The following is a 16,009-nucleotide window of genomic DNA, read 5'->3' as shown; positions in this document are numbered from 1 at the left end:
GCCCAATTTTTCAGTTTTTTATTTGTTAAAAAAGTTTGAAATATCCAATAAATTTCGTTCCACTTCATGATTGTGTCCCACTTGTTGTTGATTCTTCACAAAAAATTACAGTTTCATATCTTTATGTTTGAAGCCTGAAATGTGGCAAAAGGTCGCAAAGTTCAAGGGGGCCGAATACTTTCGCAAGGCACTGTATATGAATCAGTCAAGAAAATAAGTGAGGCAAGGTTGAATAGTAAATACTACTTTTTAGCATATGTAAATACATAAATAACATAAACAAATAACAGAAAGCTCATACCGTGTAGAAAAGTTTATCTCCGTCTCCATCTGGTTTGCCGACTCCTGCATAATCCAGTTTATATGCCTCCCATATTTGTTTACATCGAGTTGAATATGTTTGAATTTCAGATAGTCAGAAAACAATGACGTTTTAATCACCATTTTAGTGTTTGGAGCATCTTTCTTTTGTAGTATGTTTTATAATTAATTTTCTGTTAGCTCACAGAATTGGTGTTCAGCCATTCTCTTTTGTGAAGAGTACAGGGGAGAAAGGTGTTCCTTTGAAAAGGGGCGGGACTGACAGTGATGTGAACCAATCACATGACAGACAGAGACTATTGATCGATGGTGTAAGGATGTTAGGTCAATAGTTAAATCTATTTTTCTCCTATGATGAGGTTTTAACCAATCACAGGCCAGGATTTCCAAAATATATATCCAAAATATGAATTCACAGTTGCCAGTACAAAGTTTTAGTGATGTTGATAATGGGGTCAGTAAATCACTCTTTAGGGAAAATACCAAAACACAAACCAAGATCCACATGGCTGTGAAGAGGTGTGAAGATAACAAGTGGCACATCTTTTATTAACAAGTGGCAAGTGAAACATTCAAGTGCGATTGTGGCATACACTATTAAAATACCTTACCCTTTATGTTTGTCAGTAATGTCTAAACTACATATTTGTGTATCAGGTTTTAACAAAGAAAATAAAGACGTCTATCTATTACTACTATATTAAAAGCCCTGGATATTATTTTTTCAGCAATGAATCAGGTTGCTCCTATTGAAGTTGTTTCTTGTGGTAACAACGAAAGCATCTGATACTATTTGCACAGTCGATCCTGACATGTTATCTGGATAACAGGCTTGAGATTTGGTGGTTCCGGGATAGCTTGGTTTAAATCTCATTTACAAAACTGTATGTGCATTTGTGGCATACTTTTAGATGCTTCCTAGACAGCTTTGAAATAATTACATTACACTGGAGTGGTTATGTCCTACAGAGGAATGCCCTGCTTTACTAGTGACTATAGATTCTTAAATAACTTCACATAATATACTGTAGCTTTGAAAACACTGCGTTGCAAAATCAACATTGGTAAAATGCTTTAACTGTAGATTCTGGATTATTGTTCCAGTTGAGACAATGAGATCACTTAACATCTTGTAAGCTAACGTCCTGTTTCTAATTTGCCTTTTTTGGCAAAAATCTTGGAACAGGTGGTTGCAGCCTAATTACAGTGTCATCTTTCATCTAATGAGCTGTTTGAACCTTTCCAGTCAGGGTTTAGACAGAAACACAGCAATGAAACAGCCCTTGTTAAGGTAGTTAATGATTTGCTGATGGTTGCTGACTCTGGGTCACTTAACATCCTTCTTCTCTTGGACTTAAGTGCAGCTTTTGATACTGTCAAACATGATGTCTTACTGGATCATATGGAAAAATATTTAGGGATTACTGGTATTCCCCTTCGTTGGTTTAGCTCCTATTTGCTAATAGGAGACCATTTGTAAACTTTGGTGGTTATAAATTTGATGTTGTCATTGTTACGCCAACATGGACTTGAGTTTCATTGTTACGCTGACGACACTCAGATCTATTTACAAACTAAACCAGATACTGATGTTGCTGTTACTGCACTTCATAGTTGCCTATCGGCTATCAGAATTCTCTCAAGTTAAATAGTGATAACACTGAGGTTATGCTCATTGCAACGTTAGTGATTTCAGTTTGGTTATTGATGGCACTGAAATTAGCTCCATGCCTAAAGTTAGAAATCTTGGTGTTATTTTTGACCCTATGTTGTCGTTTGAAGGTCATGTTAGAAACGTCACTAGGGTGTCATTTTACCACCTACGTAACATTGCCTGGTTAAAGTCTTTGTCTGATGCTGAAAAACATACATGCTTTTATTTCATCAAGATTAGACTACAGTAATGCCTTATGTACTGGGGTATCTGTTAAGGTACTAAATAGGCTCCAGTATGTCCAGAATGCAGCGGCTCGGGTACTGCGTGTGTTCGTCTTCGGCGCTCCCGAGTCAGCGCAGGGGTGGTGGCAGTGAGCTGAGCCTAAAGATTATTGGCTATTCTAAATTGGGAGAAAGTGATAAAAAAAAACAATTGGCGACTACTAAATTGAATATATATATATATATATATATATATATATATATATATATATATATATATATATAATTTTAGCTCAAAGAGCCAGCTGCCCAACGTTTCGATATGTTGTACATATCTTTCTCAAGGGAGCCTCATATATATATTTCTTACATAAATATTTAAAAGGTTGTTACCTCACAAGCCTGTGCTGAAAATATTATGTCTGCAGGTGATTCTTGTAAAAGTGCACAAACACCAAAAATGTTAACTAAAAAGAGTAAGGATGTCTGCCTCAGCTAGTAGCATGAGGCTGGCCGTTAAGTTCACAGCATGACAAAGTGGTCAAAAGAGTTCAAGGAATGGGCTGCAGCTAAAACTACCGTAGTTAATGAAAACAAACCAACCATGTATGTTTTGTTATGAAGCCCATTGTACAAAAGGGTAAACTATGGAAGAATGTAGTAAACCTTGACCCAGGGATCTAATGTTAGCATGGCATTGAACAGGATTGTGGGACACTGCAGCTTTCAACCTGAATCTGTGGTTTTGCTTATTATTTATTTATTTATTTATTTGTCGCCAATGGTTTTTACCCCAATTTGGAATGCCCAATTATTATTTTTATCCCGGTTCACCGCTGTAACCCCCCAGCGACTCGGGAAACGGAGGCTGAAACATGCGTCCTCCGAAACGTGTTCCTGCCAATCTGTCATTTTTCGCACTGCGGATCCACAGCAAAACCACCAGACCTATAGTGCCGGAGGACAACACAGATCTGAATGGCTCCACTGCAGACTCGCAGGCACCCTATCAGCCACAGGGGTTACTGGTGCATGGTGAACCTCAGATTACCCTGTCGACCTAAGCCCTCCCTACCAGGGCGCGCTCAGCCAATTGTGTGCTGCCCCCTTGGATCCCCCGGTCAGTCGGCAGTGACATAGCCTGGAATCGAACCTGCGATCTCCAGGCTATAGGGCGCATCCTGCACTCCATGTGGAGTGTCTTTACTGGATGCGCCCCCTGGAGTTTTGCTTATTTGGAGGAAAGAGGAAGAGGACATGTTTGGTGCAAAACTCAAATATTGTGAGTCACAGGAAACAATCATTATAGTGGAAAATACATCCACACAAAGTAAATGAAAACCTTTTCAGCAGACCCAAACCCTCCTTTACTTTTTTCTTTTTCTTTTTTTTACTTTATTTATTTTTTTGAAATTATAATCCAGTAGGCTACATTAAGAATTTGGAATAACAAAGGTTCGTATAAACATAACATCATCATTGAAAGCTAAACACGACTGTGGCCTGACTTACGATGGAAGAAATGTTGGCAGTACAGCCTCAACATGTTTTGTGAACAAACCGCATGATTTCAGAATCTCTGTATGAAGAATGCAGTTTAGTCATGTTACAATATATAAAAATATGAATATAATACATTAACACAGCATTAAAAAAAAAAACAGCCTGTAATCGTTTAATTCATGAGAGTGTCAAGGTTTATACTGCAATTCTGAAAAATAAATTAATTTTTGTTCACAAAATGTTGAAGTCTCTGTTGGCCGCTATGCATGGTATTTCAGTGGAAGCGGACACTGTCTTTTCTGGTAAGTTTGCTGTCAAGAAACATTTTATCTGTCAGAAAACAAGAGGTAGGAGATTGCATTTGTAACAGAAAAATGACTTGAAATTGTCCTTAACTGTGGTCAAATGCTGCTTGGTTAAACATAAGCTTGGGGATGCCCACTCAAAGGGGTTACCCCCCTTCCCCCTACCCCCCCCCCCCCACCCCACCCCACCCCACATCACCCCCACCCCCACCCCCGGTCCAGCCATTGCCATGGATTGGAGTATCACCCTGTGGAGGGTCCCTGTCAGCAAGTGAGTGATTCTGATACTACATAATGGATAATCTTGGAAATAAAGTGTAATTAAATAGTTTAGGAGAGGAAAATGCCTCTCTCTGAAGTGTAATGGCCCAGGTAGAAATACGTGACTGAGAGAGAGAGAGAGAGAGAGAGAGAGAGAGAGAGAGAGAGAGAGAGAGAGAGAGAGAGGGCAACCAGAACAATTAGCAATCTTCCAGAAGAGCTACAATAATCATCATCACTCATATGACTCCCAGTATGAAATCAGTGGATTCTATACTTGGAAGATCCTGTTCATTATATCAGTGGTTAAGAAACAAGGGTAGCCTGTAGGCTCTGGCATATGAGTAGGTTCTGGATATGAGCTGGGCTAATGAGTTGTTATTTAGGGATTGCATTTCAGGGAGGGTTAAACAAACAATTTCTCTACAGTAACCCTATTTTATTCACTTACCTTTTATTAGAAAGCCTTTTTATTGCATTGAAATCAGGTACATATAAATACATTTTGTTTTATATTTGTTATCAGCATGCTTGCAGCCACTGCATTAAAATACTTTTAATAAATGTCTCATATCATGTCAAAAAAGATGCTGTAACACCGCCAAAGAAAATAACATTGATGATTTGGGTTAAACTAAAGAGAGCTATACACTTTCTAGAATCAGTCACTATAATGCTAGCAACAGGTGATAATAATCAGTTATGACAGTCTTGTTTCATCTCACTACATTGTAAGTCCATTCTTGTAAAAATATATGCTTCTTTTCATTGCCTAATGTAATTTGTCAAGTCCTCCTTGCAACGTCGTTTTTTTTTCACCACAATTTTCTTTGATATACCAAAAGCATGAAATCGCCTTAAAATCATGGAGAAAAACAATAGTAGAAAAACTATAACAGAATGATGTAAAAGAAATGCAAACGGTTCCAACTGTCTGGCTGTAAATTTAACCATGACAGAATTTGAAGTAGAAAGATAAAAGATTTAAAGATGACTGTTTATGTGTTTATGATATCTAAAACCATCCTGTAAATATAGTGACTGAATGCTGTTCTGTTTTCAACAAATAAAGTAATGTAATGTCCTGCATGATTCATTTTAAAATGCTTCCATTGTCACTGTTAAACACAACTGTATTGTGACTGTCCAATGTACCTTTCCAGTTGTGTATGTATGTGTTATCACAAGCTAGAAACAGTGGCCACTTTTGTTATGTATTTATTTAGTTTCACATTAAAAACTGAAATGATGCTTCATTATGGACACTTCCCAGTATGGAAAAAAGGAGGGCAAAGGCCATAGGGTTCTCATTAAAAGCACAGCTTTTGCCAGCGGTGTTCAATTATATACTGACAAAAAGCTCTAAGAAAAAAAGCCTGACATATAGAGCCCCGTAAAGTCTCAGCACAGAAATAATATCCCTTCGCATGAAGTAAATTCCATATAGAACAAGCACTGCTTCCATGGTGCACTTGTCAACACCCAGTTTTGAATGGGGGCAAAGGGGCACTTGCATGTTGTGTTTGATGCCATGCATGATAACGACATGCAACGGCAAGTTCCAGTCTGCATGCTGCTTAATGAATGTTTTCCTTTTTTTCTCCTTAACCTGCCCGTGCTTGCAGAAGACAACTATGTGGAAGGTGGGTGCTCTTTGCTGTTCTTCTCTTTAGCTCTTTTTAGTTTTCATTTATTGAACTGTTCTGATACTGCCTGTACTGTTAACCCTGGTATTCCTGAAATGGTAAGTTTATTATTACTATTATGCAGATTGAATATAGAAGATAACTTTTAATTTACACCAGTAAACAACAGATTTAAAACTCTAAAAATCAGTTGAAGAGGTAAATACATTTGAATAGAGTGCTGTGTGTGGTAGATTTTTAATTACTGTTGATTAAAACTGAATGGTTAGGGTATGCATGCTTGACTCCAGTAAAAAAAAAAAATGGATATAGTAAACCAATTTATAAGGGGTGTACCTATTACTTGCTTTAGTATGTGATTATTTCAAATGATTCTATTATGTTGAGTCAGTTATCATTTCCTGTCAATTCAGAGCAAGTCTAGATAGCAGCACCCAAAAACACTTTATAATTAGGTTGACAGCAGAACAACAAAAGCACTGTTGACCACTTGCATGCAGTGGTTTGTATACTAGAATCCATAAGGATAATTGTAATTGTCTTGAAAGAAAATATGAAGTGATGGCATACTCATAATTGCTTTACATGGTCTGAATATTGGTAAGTACTATACTCTTGACAAACTGTGTGCTTTGCAGATTCCCTGTTGCTATAGAATTGATACCCCCAGTGGGCCTACATTCTACTGAGCTCAAATTCTCTATTTATTTCTTCTTTATAAAAGAAAACATGTACAGAATTTAATCATTTGTAATCAAGTAAATGTAGGCAAATGGCAAACATGCAATACAGTATTAACTACAAAAAACTTCAAGTACAAGTATCTGTATTTAAGATAGAGAAACTACTGGACCTTACAAGCCTTAGCTGTGCTCAAAGTGAAAAGAACATGTCTTTGAAAGACTTTGTGATGTAACCTCTTAATTGAACCTGAATTGAATACAATCTGCAAGATGTAAGACGACACTCACACGAATTAAAAGCACAGGAATCCATCTGGATGTCGGATAGTGAGTGTTCTCATACTATTTAAAAAAAAAAAAAAAGAACGAAAAAAGTTATTTTGGTTCATCGGCTTGATGAGGAGAAAATGATCATACCCAGCCCATCAGATTGTTTTTCAAACAAATCAAAAACTAATTTTGCTCACGAGATGATACAAGATACTACAATTAGGCAGTCCAATTGAATCATAGCAGGGGGAATCCATATCAGTATGTCCTTATAAAGCACTTTTTTGGTCTTATAATGTTTTCTTCTTTGCAGTGTAAACATGTTGGGGGGTAGAGCAGGGCAGGTACCCTATTGTCTAAACTTAAAAAGTATTTGTGACACAAAGCATTTCAACCATTGGTTGAAAAAAATGCTTTTTGTTTACCCCCCGCCTCCTTCCCTGTGATTCAGACATCTCACTAGAAACAGATGCCTGTCACAAAGCATCCTTGTCATTGTGACAGCACCTTCCCATGCTCCCGTGTTCTTTGCTGACTGTGCTCTTGTTTCCCTTCAAGGTCTGGCGCACCTGATGATGGGCGACCAAGGTATGGGCTCTGTTCCTTTTCCACTTTTGCTTCCATCGTTTCTTCTTGTGCTTATAGCGGCTTTACATTTCTCACTGCAGAACTCGGGCAGGTGCTTGAAAGCTGTCTTTGGCTGCAAAATAAATGGGTGTTTTTATTTTATCAGTCATCTACCCTTTTTCTATTTTTTTCTGTTACACTTCCCCTTTTCTCTTTCTTTCTTTCTCTTTCTGTAGCACAACAGCAACCAAAAACAATCTGTCTAGTGCATTATCAAAGAGTCAAAATACAGGCAAACAAGTGTAAACACAACCAAAATCAAACTCCAACTTTTAAAGATAACATGCTAGTTTGTAAGAAAGTACAAAAAGGAGTGTCACCTGTCTCTGAAAGGCAAACCCATTGACATTGTTGTAGTATACGGTATGTAGCAGGGTTATTTGTGAATCCATGCTTGCATGGACACATGGCTGATTAAAAACATGCAGTTTTCTCTTGCCTGCTGGAATGTTTATGAAACTCTTCTTCTACCAATGGTTAGATTAACCCTTTCCACTCCAGCCATTGTCCGCTTTTCCATCATTCCAATAAAGCACGGCAACATGGGTGTCTGCATGCCCTGGTTATGCAGTAACATGTATTCAGTTCTTGCAGCCTAGTAAACCCTTCCATACATTTCCATACACGTCTCCATGTGACCATCATTTATTATGTCTCTATCAGTGTGTTTAATTATGGTTAATACATTTACATACACTCGCGATTCTTATGGTTGTTTCTCTCCTCTATATTCTTTCTTTTATCTGGGAATGCTTTCTTCATGGAATCATTTCATCAATTCCATTGGTAAAACTAAAGGTACCAAATGTTTTACTTTTTTCAATATCAACTTACATAGCATGCATATACTAAATAGAGGTGTGCACTTTGCTTATCTGTGTACTGAATCGGGGAAGGTAAGTACATTCTTTACTTTGCTTTACATCTCAGTGTCATGAAAGGTAAGGATCGTTACAAACATACATACCCATGCATGGAAACATACTTGACACTTGAAGATAAAATGGGGGACCATTGATCTTGTGGCTTCTGCAAATCCAACTGCATCGGTAACTCATTTTTAATCTGTTCAACGTACTAGACATTTAGAAGACATTGAAACTGATCAGAAATTGTCTTAATCTATCCTGCTTTTCTGCGTTTTGTGGTAAGTTGTTTACTAAACCTCATCAGCGGGCTCTTTTCCATGGTAGGACCAGGGATAGCTTTTTAAAACATATTTTGTTTCTTACTGTTTTTCTAATATTTTTTTCAAGTATTTTTAAAGCATAAAAAACAGGGAAAAAGTATGATTATAGGTCTGTAGTAAAGTGCTTTATGAGCCTATATTAATATGGATTAATTTGAATTTAAACAGTGGTGGGTTAAGTGAAATCAGGGTGTTTCCTGATACTGCACAGCTACAGCCAAAAGTTTAACATCACCTACAATTTTAGGATTGAGACATAATTAAAATAAATAAATAAATAAATAAAAATACATTAACATATTTTATTTAACATCATGTAATCAAAGAAACTACAAAATGATATTGCAAAAGACTACCAAAATAGTAGTATAGTATTTTATGTCAGATTTTGAAATGTTTTTTCAATTTGTTTTTCAATACATTTTTCAATTTGTCAGTTTTTCATTAAGTATATGGAAAACTACAAAGCGGTATGTCATTAAATATGTTAACATTATTCAGCAGGTTTCATTCTACTGTATGAAGCATTCATTAATTCTAAAGGGTGCTGCGAAAACTTTGGCCAAAGTTGTAGTTCCACCTTTCCACCTGTAGTTCCAAATGCTAGAAATTGCTTTGGCTTGAACTCCAAGCAAGGTGACACATTACTGCATAGCCTCCAGCTGCTTATACGTGCTGTTTACTCTCACAAAACCTTTCAACTGGTTTCTGGAAATGACAACATCTTAAGTATGACATATTTAACAAGTACACAGGTCAGAATTGTTGCAGGTCAGTTACCTGTACAGTATGTTATTGGTTCACGTGCAACATCTATTGCAAATCCACTAGACAATACAGTACTCCCCTAAAGACTTAGATAACCCATTTGTGTCTCTATGGAATTATCACTGAAATATGATTTGTACTTATTAAATGAAGGTCACAGGTAAGATACCAGCACTTGTATTTTCACAGGAACGTTGGGTTTAAAAAAATATATATATATATATATATATATATATATATATATATATATATATATATATATATATATATATATTTGTGGTTGTTTAAAAAATTATAGAATTGATTTACTTTACAATGCATGGTTGATAAACACATATCTTAAATTGAGTTATATATCACAAGCCAGGAATTGTACATACATTTTCAGACACACACACACACACACACACACACACACACACACACACACACACACACACACACACACACACACACCAAATAACAGGATTTAAGATTGATTGAGATTATTCTTTGTATATATTTGTAACATTTCGGTCACGTGGACATGACAACAAGCAATCCTTTCTTCTCACAAGAAAAGGTAGGTACTCTTTACATTCCTTGTGTGGCATTTTGTTTACATTCCTTGTGAGGCAGTTGTTTTCTGCACAAAGAAAGGCTGTGGACTTTTTGGGGAATTGTATGGCCTTTTCAGATAAACATTGTTGATAACAGATTGAATGTTTTGGTAACTGTAGAGTTAATTTGGATCACTGGAATACAGTGGTTTGTTTCAAACCTTTAACTATTTAAAGCTATGTAAGAAACAAAATACAAAATGATGTCCAACTAGGCAGAAGCAGCACTCAGTCATTTTCAGTTAGAATTTGTAGATGTCTGATGGGTTAGTGCCAGCAAGTGTTGTAATTAGGGTTACTGATGTGTCTTCTTTGTGAACATCTGACTGCTCTGACTGTGAAAATATATGGCAACCCCTACATATCTGTGAAATTTCAAACCAGACCTTTCAGATTTAGGTCTCTTGATCAGAGCTTTGAAGGAATAAAAACGCCTAATTACTGTACCAAACTTCAACAGCAAAAGTAATAGGAGGAAGGATTATAAAATGTATTTATTAAAATATTAAATTGTGAAAGTATTTTAATGTACTGTAGGGAAGTTGAATGAAAGCATACATATATTTCTCAATAACAAAATAGGTTATTTTTTGACAGCACCTTTGTATGTACTGTATACTCCAGTCCAGATACTGTGTTTCAGTGGCAGAGACCTATTATGACCAAATTTAGCTAGAATTGAATCACAGCCAGCATATTTGTTGTCTAGATGTTAAATCCCAAATCCCCCAAGATAGTGTACTACGAGTCAGATATTAAAGAGTAAGCAGCGGGGTTCCAAAAAATATAGCGTTACACGTCCCCACATGTTGCTACAACTGTTTAAATAACGTACATGTCATTTCTTCTTTTCATTGTTAACATCCTGACAACTTTTTACACTTATAACTTGGTTGCTTTTCTGCAAAGGAGAATCAGCCCCTAACTAATATGTCATCAGCAAGCGTATAAAAGCTCTGTGTGTTATTCTTTCATGTCGCTTCTTTTTGTTTTATTATTATTATTATTTTTTTTTATTTCTTAGCAGACGCCCTTATCCAGGGCGACTTACAATCGTAAGCAAATACATTTCAAGTGTTACAATACAAGTAATACAATGAGAGCAAGTTTTGGCTGCTCAGTCAAGGATTCCCTGATGTTTCCCCCTAAAAAATTAAAATTACTTGAGCACAGTCATGCTCTGGGGGACGGGCCGTGTCTCAGCTGCTGATTTTCATTAAATTCAATATTTTGGGGGATAGGTGGCAGGGCGCCACTGTGGAGCATGTTAATTATTTATTATTATTCATTCATGGTTTTGCGGCCTCGTCTTTTCGGGGGGAGGTGGCCACAGCCACTTCCTATCTGCGGCACTGGGATGCATGTAACTGTCCATGTTTTTCCAGCCGGCCTCACGCAGGTAGCCATCGGGCACCCACAGACAAGGTCTCCGGCCAAATTTATCTCGCCATTGTGGGGTGCGTTAAGTGTTTATTATTATTCTCCTTTCATGCTTTGGCGGCCTCGTCTTTTTGGGGGGAGGTGGCTCATAGCCATTTCCTATCTGCGGCACTAGGATGCATGTAACTGTTCATGTAATTCCAGCCGGCCTCGGCACCCACGGACAAGGCATCCGGCCAAATTTATCTTTCATTCGGGCCCTGAGTGCCCACCACAGTCATAGGGCCCTGAGCGCCCTCCACAGTTCATAAATCATCTGCAATTGCAATCATCATCATTCATTCATTCCAGATTCTCTGTGCTGAATTTAAACAGTTGTAGCAATGAGTGCCTGTGGTAGGAGGAGATTATGTGGCCACTTCATGTTATATTACATATTATATCACTATATTTGCACACAAGTCTGGGTGTGTTATTACTTTATGAGAATATCATGTTTTCATTTGACACTAGAATTGTGATTAGTAAGTAAGTAGCATCTCATGTAAAATTTTCAGTGTGGTCAATGTTACGATTTTATTTTAATTCCTACATTCCGTATGCAAGATGGCAAAAACTCTCTGCGAAATTTCAAGAAAGATTACTAGTTCTGTGGTATAATAGGTGCAAGACTTGATAAAAATGATTTGCTGGTTTTGGCGGAGCTGTTCATTGGTAGAAAAGCATGGAGACCCCTGTGCTAAGTGCATCAGAGATCACAGGTAGACAGAGGGAGCACATGTACTGTACTGAAAGTAACAACACAGGGATTGAAAAGTCTGGCCAGTAGGGAGCTGACCAGAAAGCAACAGAATTGATTTCCTAGCACTGACTGAGAATGCACCCATGTAGTTTATAATACCAGACTTGGCAGTATCAAAAACAAAAAAAAAGAAGAAGTAATAATTGGTTGTTACTTAAAAACCACCCCAGTGCTAAGGGCAGATGGCAAATAACTGTGATATCAGCTGTCATGAAGCCAAGTCAGCTGTAAATAAATAACATATAATACTATATTCCTTTCAACTGTGTTTGCATTCATAAGCTGCTTTTGGTTGTAACATCAATAATTTATGTCAAGTTACTCCGGTGTATAATCCTTTGCATTTACTATTTTATAGTCTCTAAACCCTCATTCTGGTAAGTAATACTACTAGAGACTTTTGTTCAAGGAGCACCCGTGCACATGTCACCTAATCTATTAGATTGCAGCCGTGGGATATGAGTGTCATACGAGGCTTAGGAATGCCCTTAGGCTGCCTAGATCACGGTTTAGGCAAAATTATCCTTTTGCTAAATTGGAACATTTTAGTGATATTGCTTTGTTTTTTATTTTTTTTTATTTTTTGGTGCAAATGTGATCTATTTAATTAGCTCAATGGTTACAACTACAAGTAAATGAAGGCACATATATTCAAAAAGACAGTTCAAACATTTGAGCCTGTCGCTTGTCAGTATTTACATACCGGTAGTGATCTGCACTAGTGAGTATCCACATGTACCCATAAATGTTGGAATTTGTGTTGGAAGTAGATAAATATTGACTATCGGAATAATGATCAGAGAATTATCACACAGCTTCCTCAGTGATTTCCTTTTTAATCAATCACATTCATAAAATAAACAGGATAGAAAACTTACTTGATCAATAAAGTATGTTATAGTCTAATAAATTGTATCTATAACTATTTATAATGAGTGTCAGTAAATAAGATATAATTACGTATGATCAAGAATAATATTTCTCACTGAATTTATACACAGATAACATTTTTTGAAAAGTGAATATTGTAGTTGCATTCATATGCATTCCCATGTGGAACATAAATATCATACAATATATATATATATATATATATATATATATGGAAGAAGGCTATATTTGCATCCTGAGCCATTCGAAAAAAAGGCATAATACCACAGTAGTGAAGTCAAAAAGTGATAATTTCTCTAGAGGAAAATATACTTGAACTTTGACCCATTCGACTCCGAGACCATCACTTTCAATTCAAACACAAAATGTCTCGTTTTCAATCATTCGTCAACACCTACAGTACATAAATGTTCATTAATGATCAACAAAATGAGAATATGTTAAAAAAAAAAAAAAAAATCACGTAAAGCTAATACATTAATATCTCAGAGAAACTGGAGAGGAACAGGAAATTAAACCAAGGTATTGGCAATCATCCAAATATAGCTGAAGCACTAACGGATAACGACACAGAACATCTGTATAGCACTGAAACACATTTAAAAAAAACTGTACTGATGAACCTCGTCTTCTTTAATATTAGCATCACAAGGGTATCCATGTATTATAAAAAAAATTATAGATGGGCCTCTTCAGTGAGTTACAAGAAAACAATTCCATCTCGGGTTTCTGTGACAGTTTATAAATTACTCGACCTTCGGTCTCTTAATTTATGATGTCACAGAAACCCTCAATGGAATTATTTTCCTGTAACTCACTGAAGCCCATCTATTATTCTTATATATATATATATATATATATATATATATATATATATATATATATATATATATATATATATATATATATATATATATTATTGCACAGTACTTCCATAGTATACCATATAAAAATACACATAATAAAAATTGTTCACTAATATGGTTTATCAATAGCAGAATTAAATTGAGTGTCCAGTGTGTATCAGGAATACTATACCAGTAATAGGTCTCTGTTAGACCATATTTGTGAGCCTTTTTTTAATATTCTTTGTTGTCAGTATTTAGAAAACCTACTCTTTTCTGTTTTTGTAATCAATTTTACTTTGTATTAATAGGTTAAGGAAAGTTTAAACTTGCTGTCACATAAAATGTCATAACTGTATTTAGAATATCCAAGCAGGGGGTGCCTGATTTAAGTTCAAATAAAAACAAGCCTTGATGGTATCTTGCTTTATCCTGTGACTAATATGCTTCCTGGTTTATTTTTTAAAATGGAAAGCAAATCATTAAAGGGCTCATGAAGGTCAGTCTGTGAACCCACTTTCTGAGACTTGTCAGGCACATCTCTACAAAAAAAAAAAAAAAAAACATGGATACATTTAGATTTACCCACCAATTCAAATGTGATATGCAAGCATCTACTTAGGAAGGTCAGTCTGTGAACTCACTTTCGGGACTCCCTCGGGACTAAGCCTCTAAATACTAACCCATATCTTCACGCAGCCCTAGCTCCCACCCGTGAAATTTTATTATTTCCATCAGCCCTCAAAGGAGCCTTTCATTCTTCAGAGGAGCATTGCTCCTTCCTGTGACTTCTCATAGGTTTATTTTGACAGAAACTCCTAAAAGTGAGAAGTCAGTTATAAAAGCAGCCTTCCTTTTTTATACTAGTCATTTTTGAAAAGGGAGTGTGAAAGGTGTTCAAGGTAAGCGCTTGGTTCTGAAGGCTGAGGTTTAAAGGTGATTCATTGTGACAGGAACTTCAGAGGAAAATATTTCTAAATGACGAAAAGTAATTCTCACATCGATGATTCCGTTAGCTGTGTGATTGTTGACTTTTTTTTTTTGTAATTCAAAGCTTCACAATATTTATTTTTTAATAGTTTATGGATTATTTTTGTTAGGGTAACTCTTGTAATATATTGTTTGTAAGTATTTAATATACCGTCTTTATTTGTTGACTAAATGTGTGACGTGAGTCAGGGCAATAAGAAAAAAAATCATGTTTGAATATTCCAAGACAAGCAGAAGGAACAACTCTTTGATGATATGTTTGGACCTCCATTGTTTTTTTTTTATACCAAAAAGAAAAAAATATATAAGTAACAACAATAAAAACGATTAGCTGTTTAGCTTTTTTTTTATTATTACAATATAGTCCAGAAGAAAAGGCACAAACAGTAAATGGGGGTTGTCTGGTTTCAGTGTGGAGCGTCTACAGTAAGTGCATTGTGCTCTGGGATATGGTTTCTCTGTAAACTAAATTATTGTACTTAAAGTTCCATTTATTGTATTCTAAAAAAAAACACAAAGGAAGAGACTTGCTGCAGTTCAAGAACCAATGGATGATACCAGCACTGTTTTTTGCTGCTGGCACTTTCAGTGATTTCCTTTTGATGATTTTATGATGAGCTCTCAATTCAAACTTATTGCTTGCTGTAGCTTCTCTGCAATTTCTTGTTTCTAACAAAAAGTTGACTCAGCAAGTGATGAAGGCTCCCCTATATTCATGCCCAGCAGTGGGAATGTTCCAGGCAGTTAACCTTTTGCACTGGATTTTCTGCAGTCAGAAACATGCTTCATACTAAGTGTTCTTTTCCTAATATATATATATATATATATATATATATATATATATATATATATATATATATATTTGAATTCAAGGTAAAGTGTGTTTTTTTGTGCATAGAGCCACAGACAGACCAATAAATGTGCCCTATCAAAATATCTGCTACCCAGATACATGTTATTATGATTGTTTTATGCTAAAAGTAGCCTATCGCATTTAAATAAAAATGAATACAAGTTGTGCACCTGTAATGTTTTTTAATGGGGCTCATAA

At 36.0% G+C, this 16,009-nt stretch overlaps 1 protein-coding gene across 21 annotated transcripts in view; it reads left to right on the top strand.

Annotated features, from left to right (window-relative positions):
- Positions 1-16,009, top strand: part of LOC117410391 (neurexin-1) — a 455,487-nt gene that overhangs the window by 26,306 nt on the left and 413,172 nt on the right. For 13 of the 21 annotated variants that reach the window (XM_034016878.3, XM_034016873.3, XM_059024836.1 and 10 more), the window contains exons 3-4: positions 5,894-5,911; positions 7,426-7,455. The exons of 5 other annotated variants lie outside the window; for them this stretch is intronic. In XM_034016878.3, coding sequence (XP_033872769.1) covers positions 5,894-5,911; positions 7,426-7,455 — 48 coding nt within the window. The remainder of the gene's footprint in view (positions 1-5,893; positions 5,912-7,425; positions 7,456-16,009) is intronic. 3 more of the 21 variants (XM_034016881.3, XM_059024835.1, XM_059024833.1) reach the window with 2 other exon arrangements.

The sequence above is a fragment of the Acipenser ruthenus genome, chromosome 6 (genome assembly GCF_902713425.1).
Source record: "Acipenser ruthenus chromosome 6, fAciRut3.2 maternal haplotype, whole genome shotgun sequence".
In the NCBI taxonomy this organism is placed as follows: domain Eukaryota; kingdom Metazoa; phylum Chordata; class Actinopteri; order Acipenseriformes; family Acipenseridae; genus Acipenser; species Acipenser ruthenus.
The sequence above is the reverse complement of the archived record's forward strand: the minus strand, read 5'-3'. Positions and strand labels throughout refer to the sequence as shown.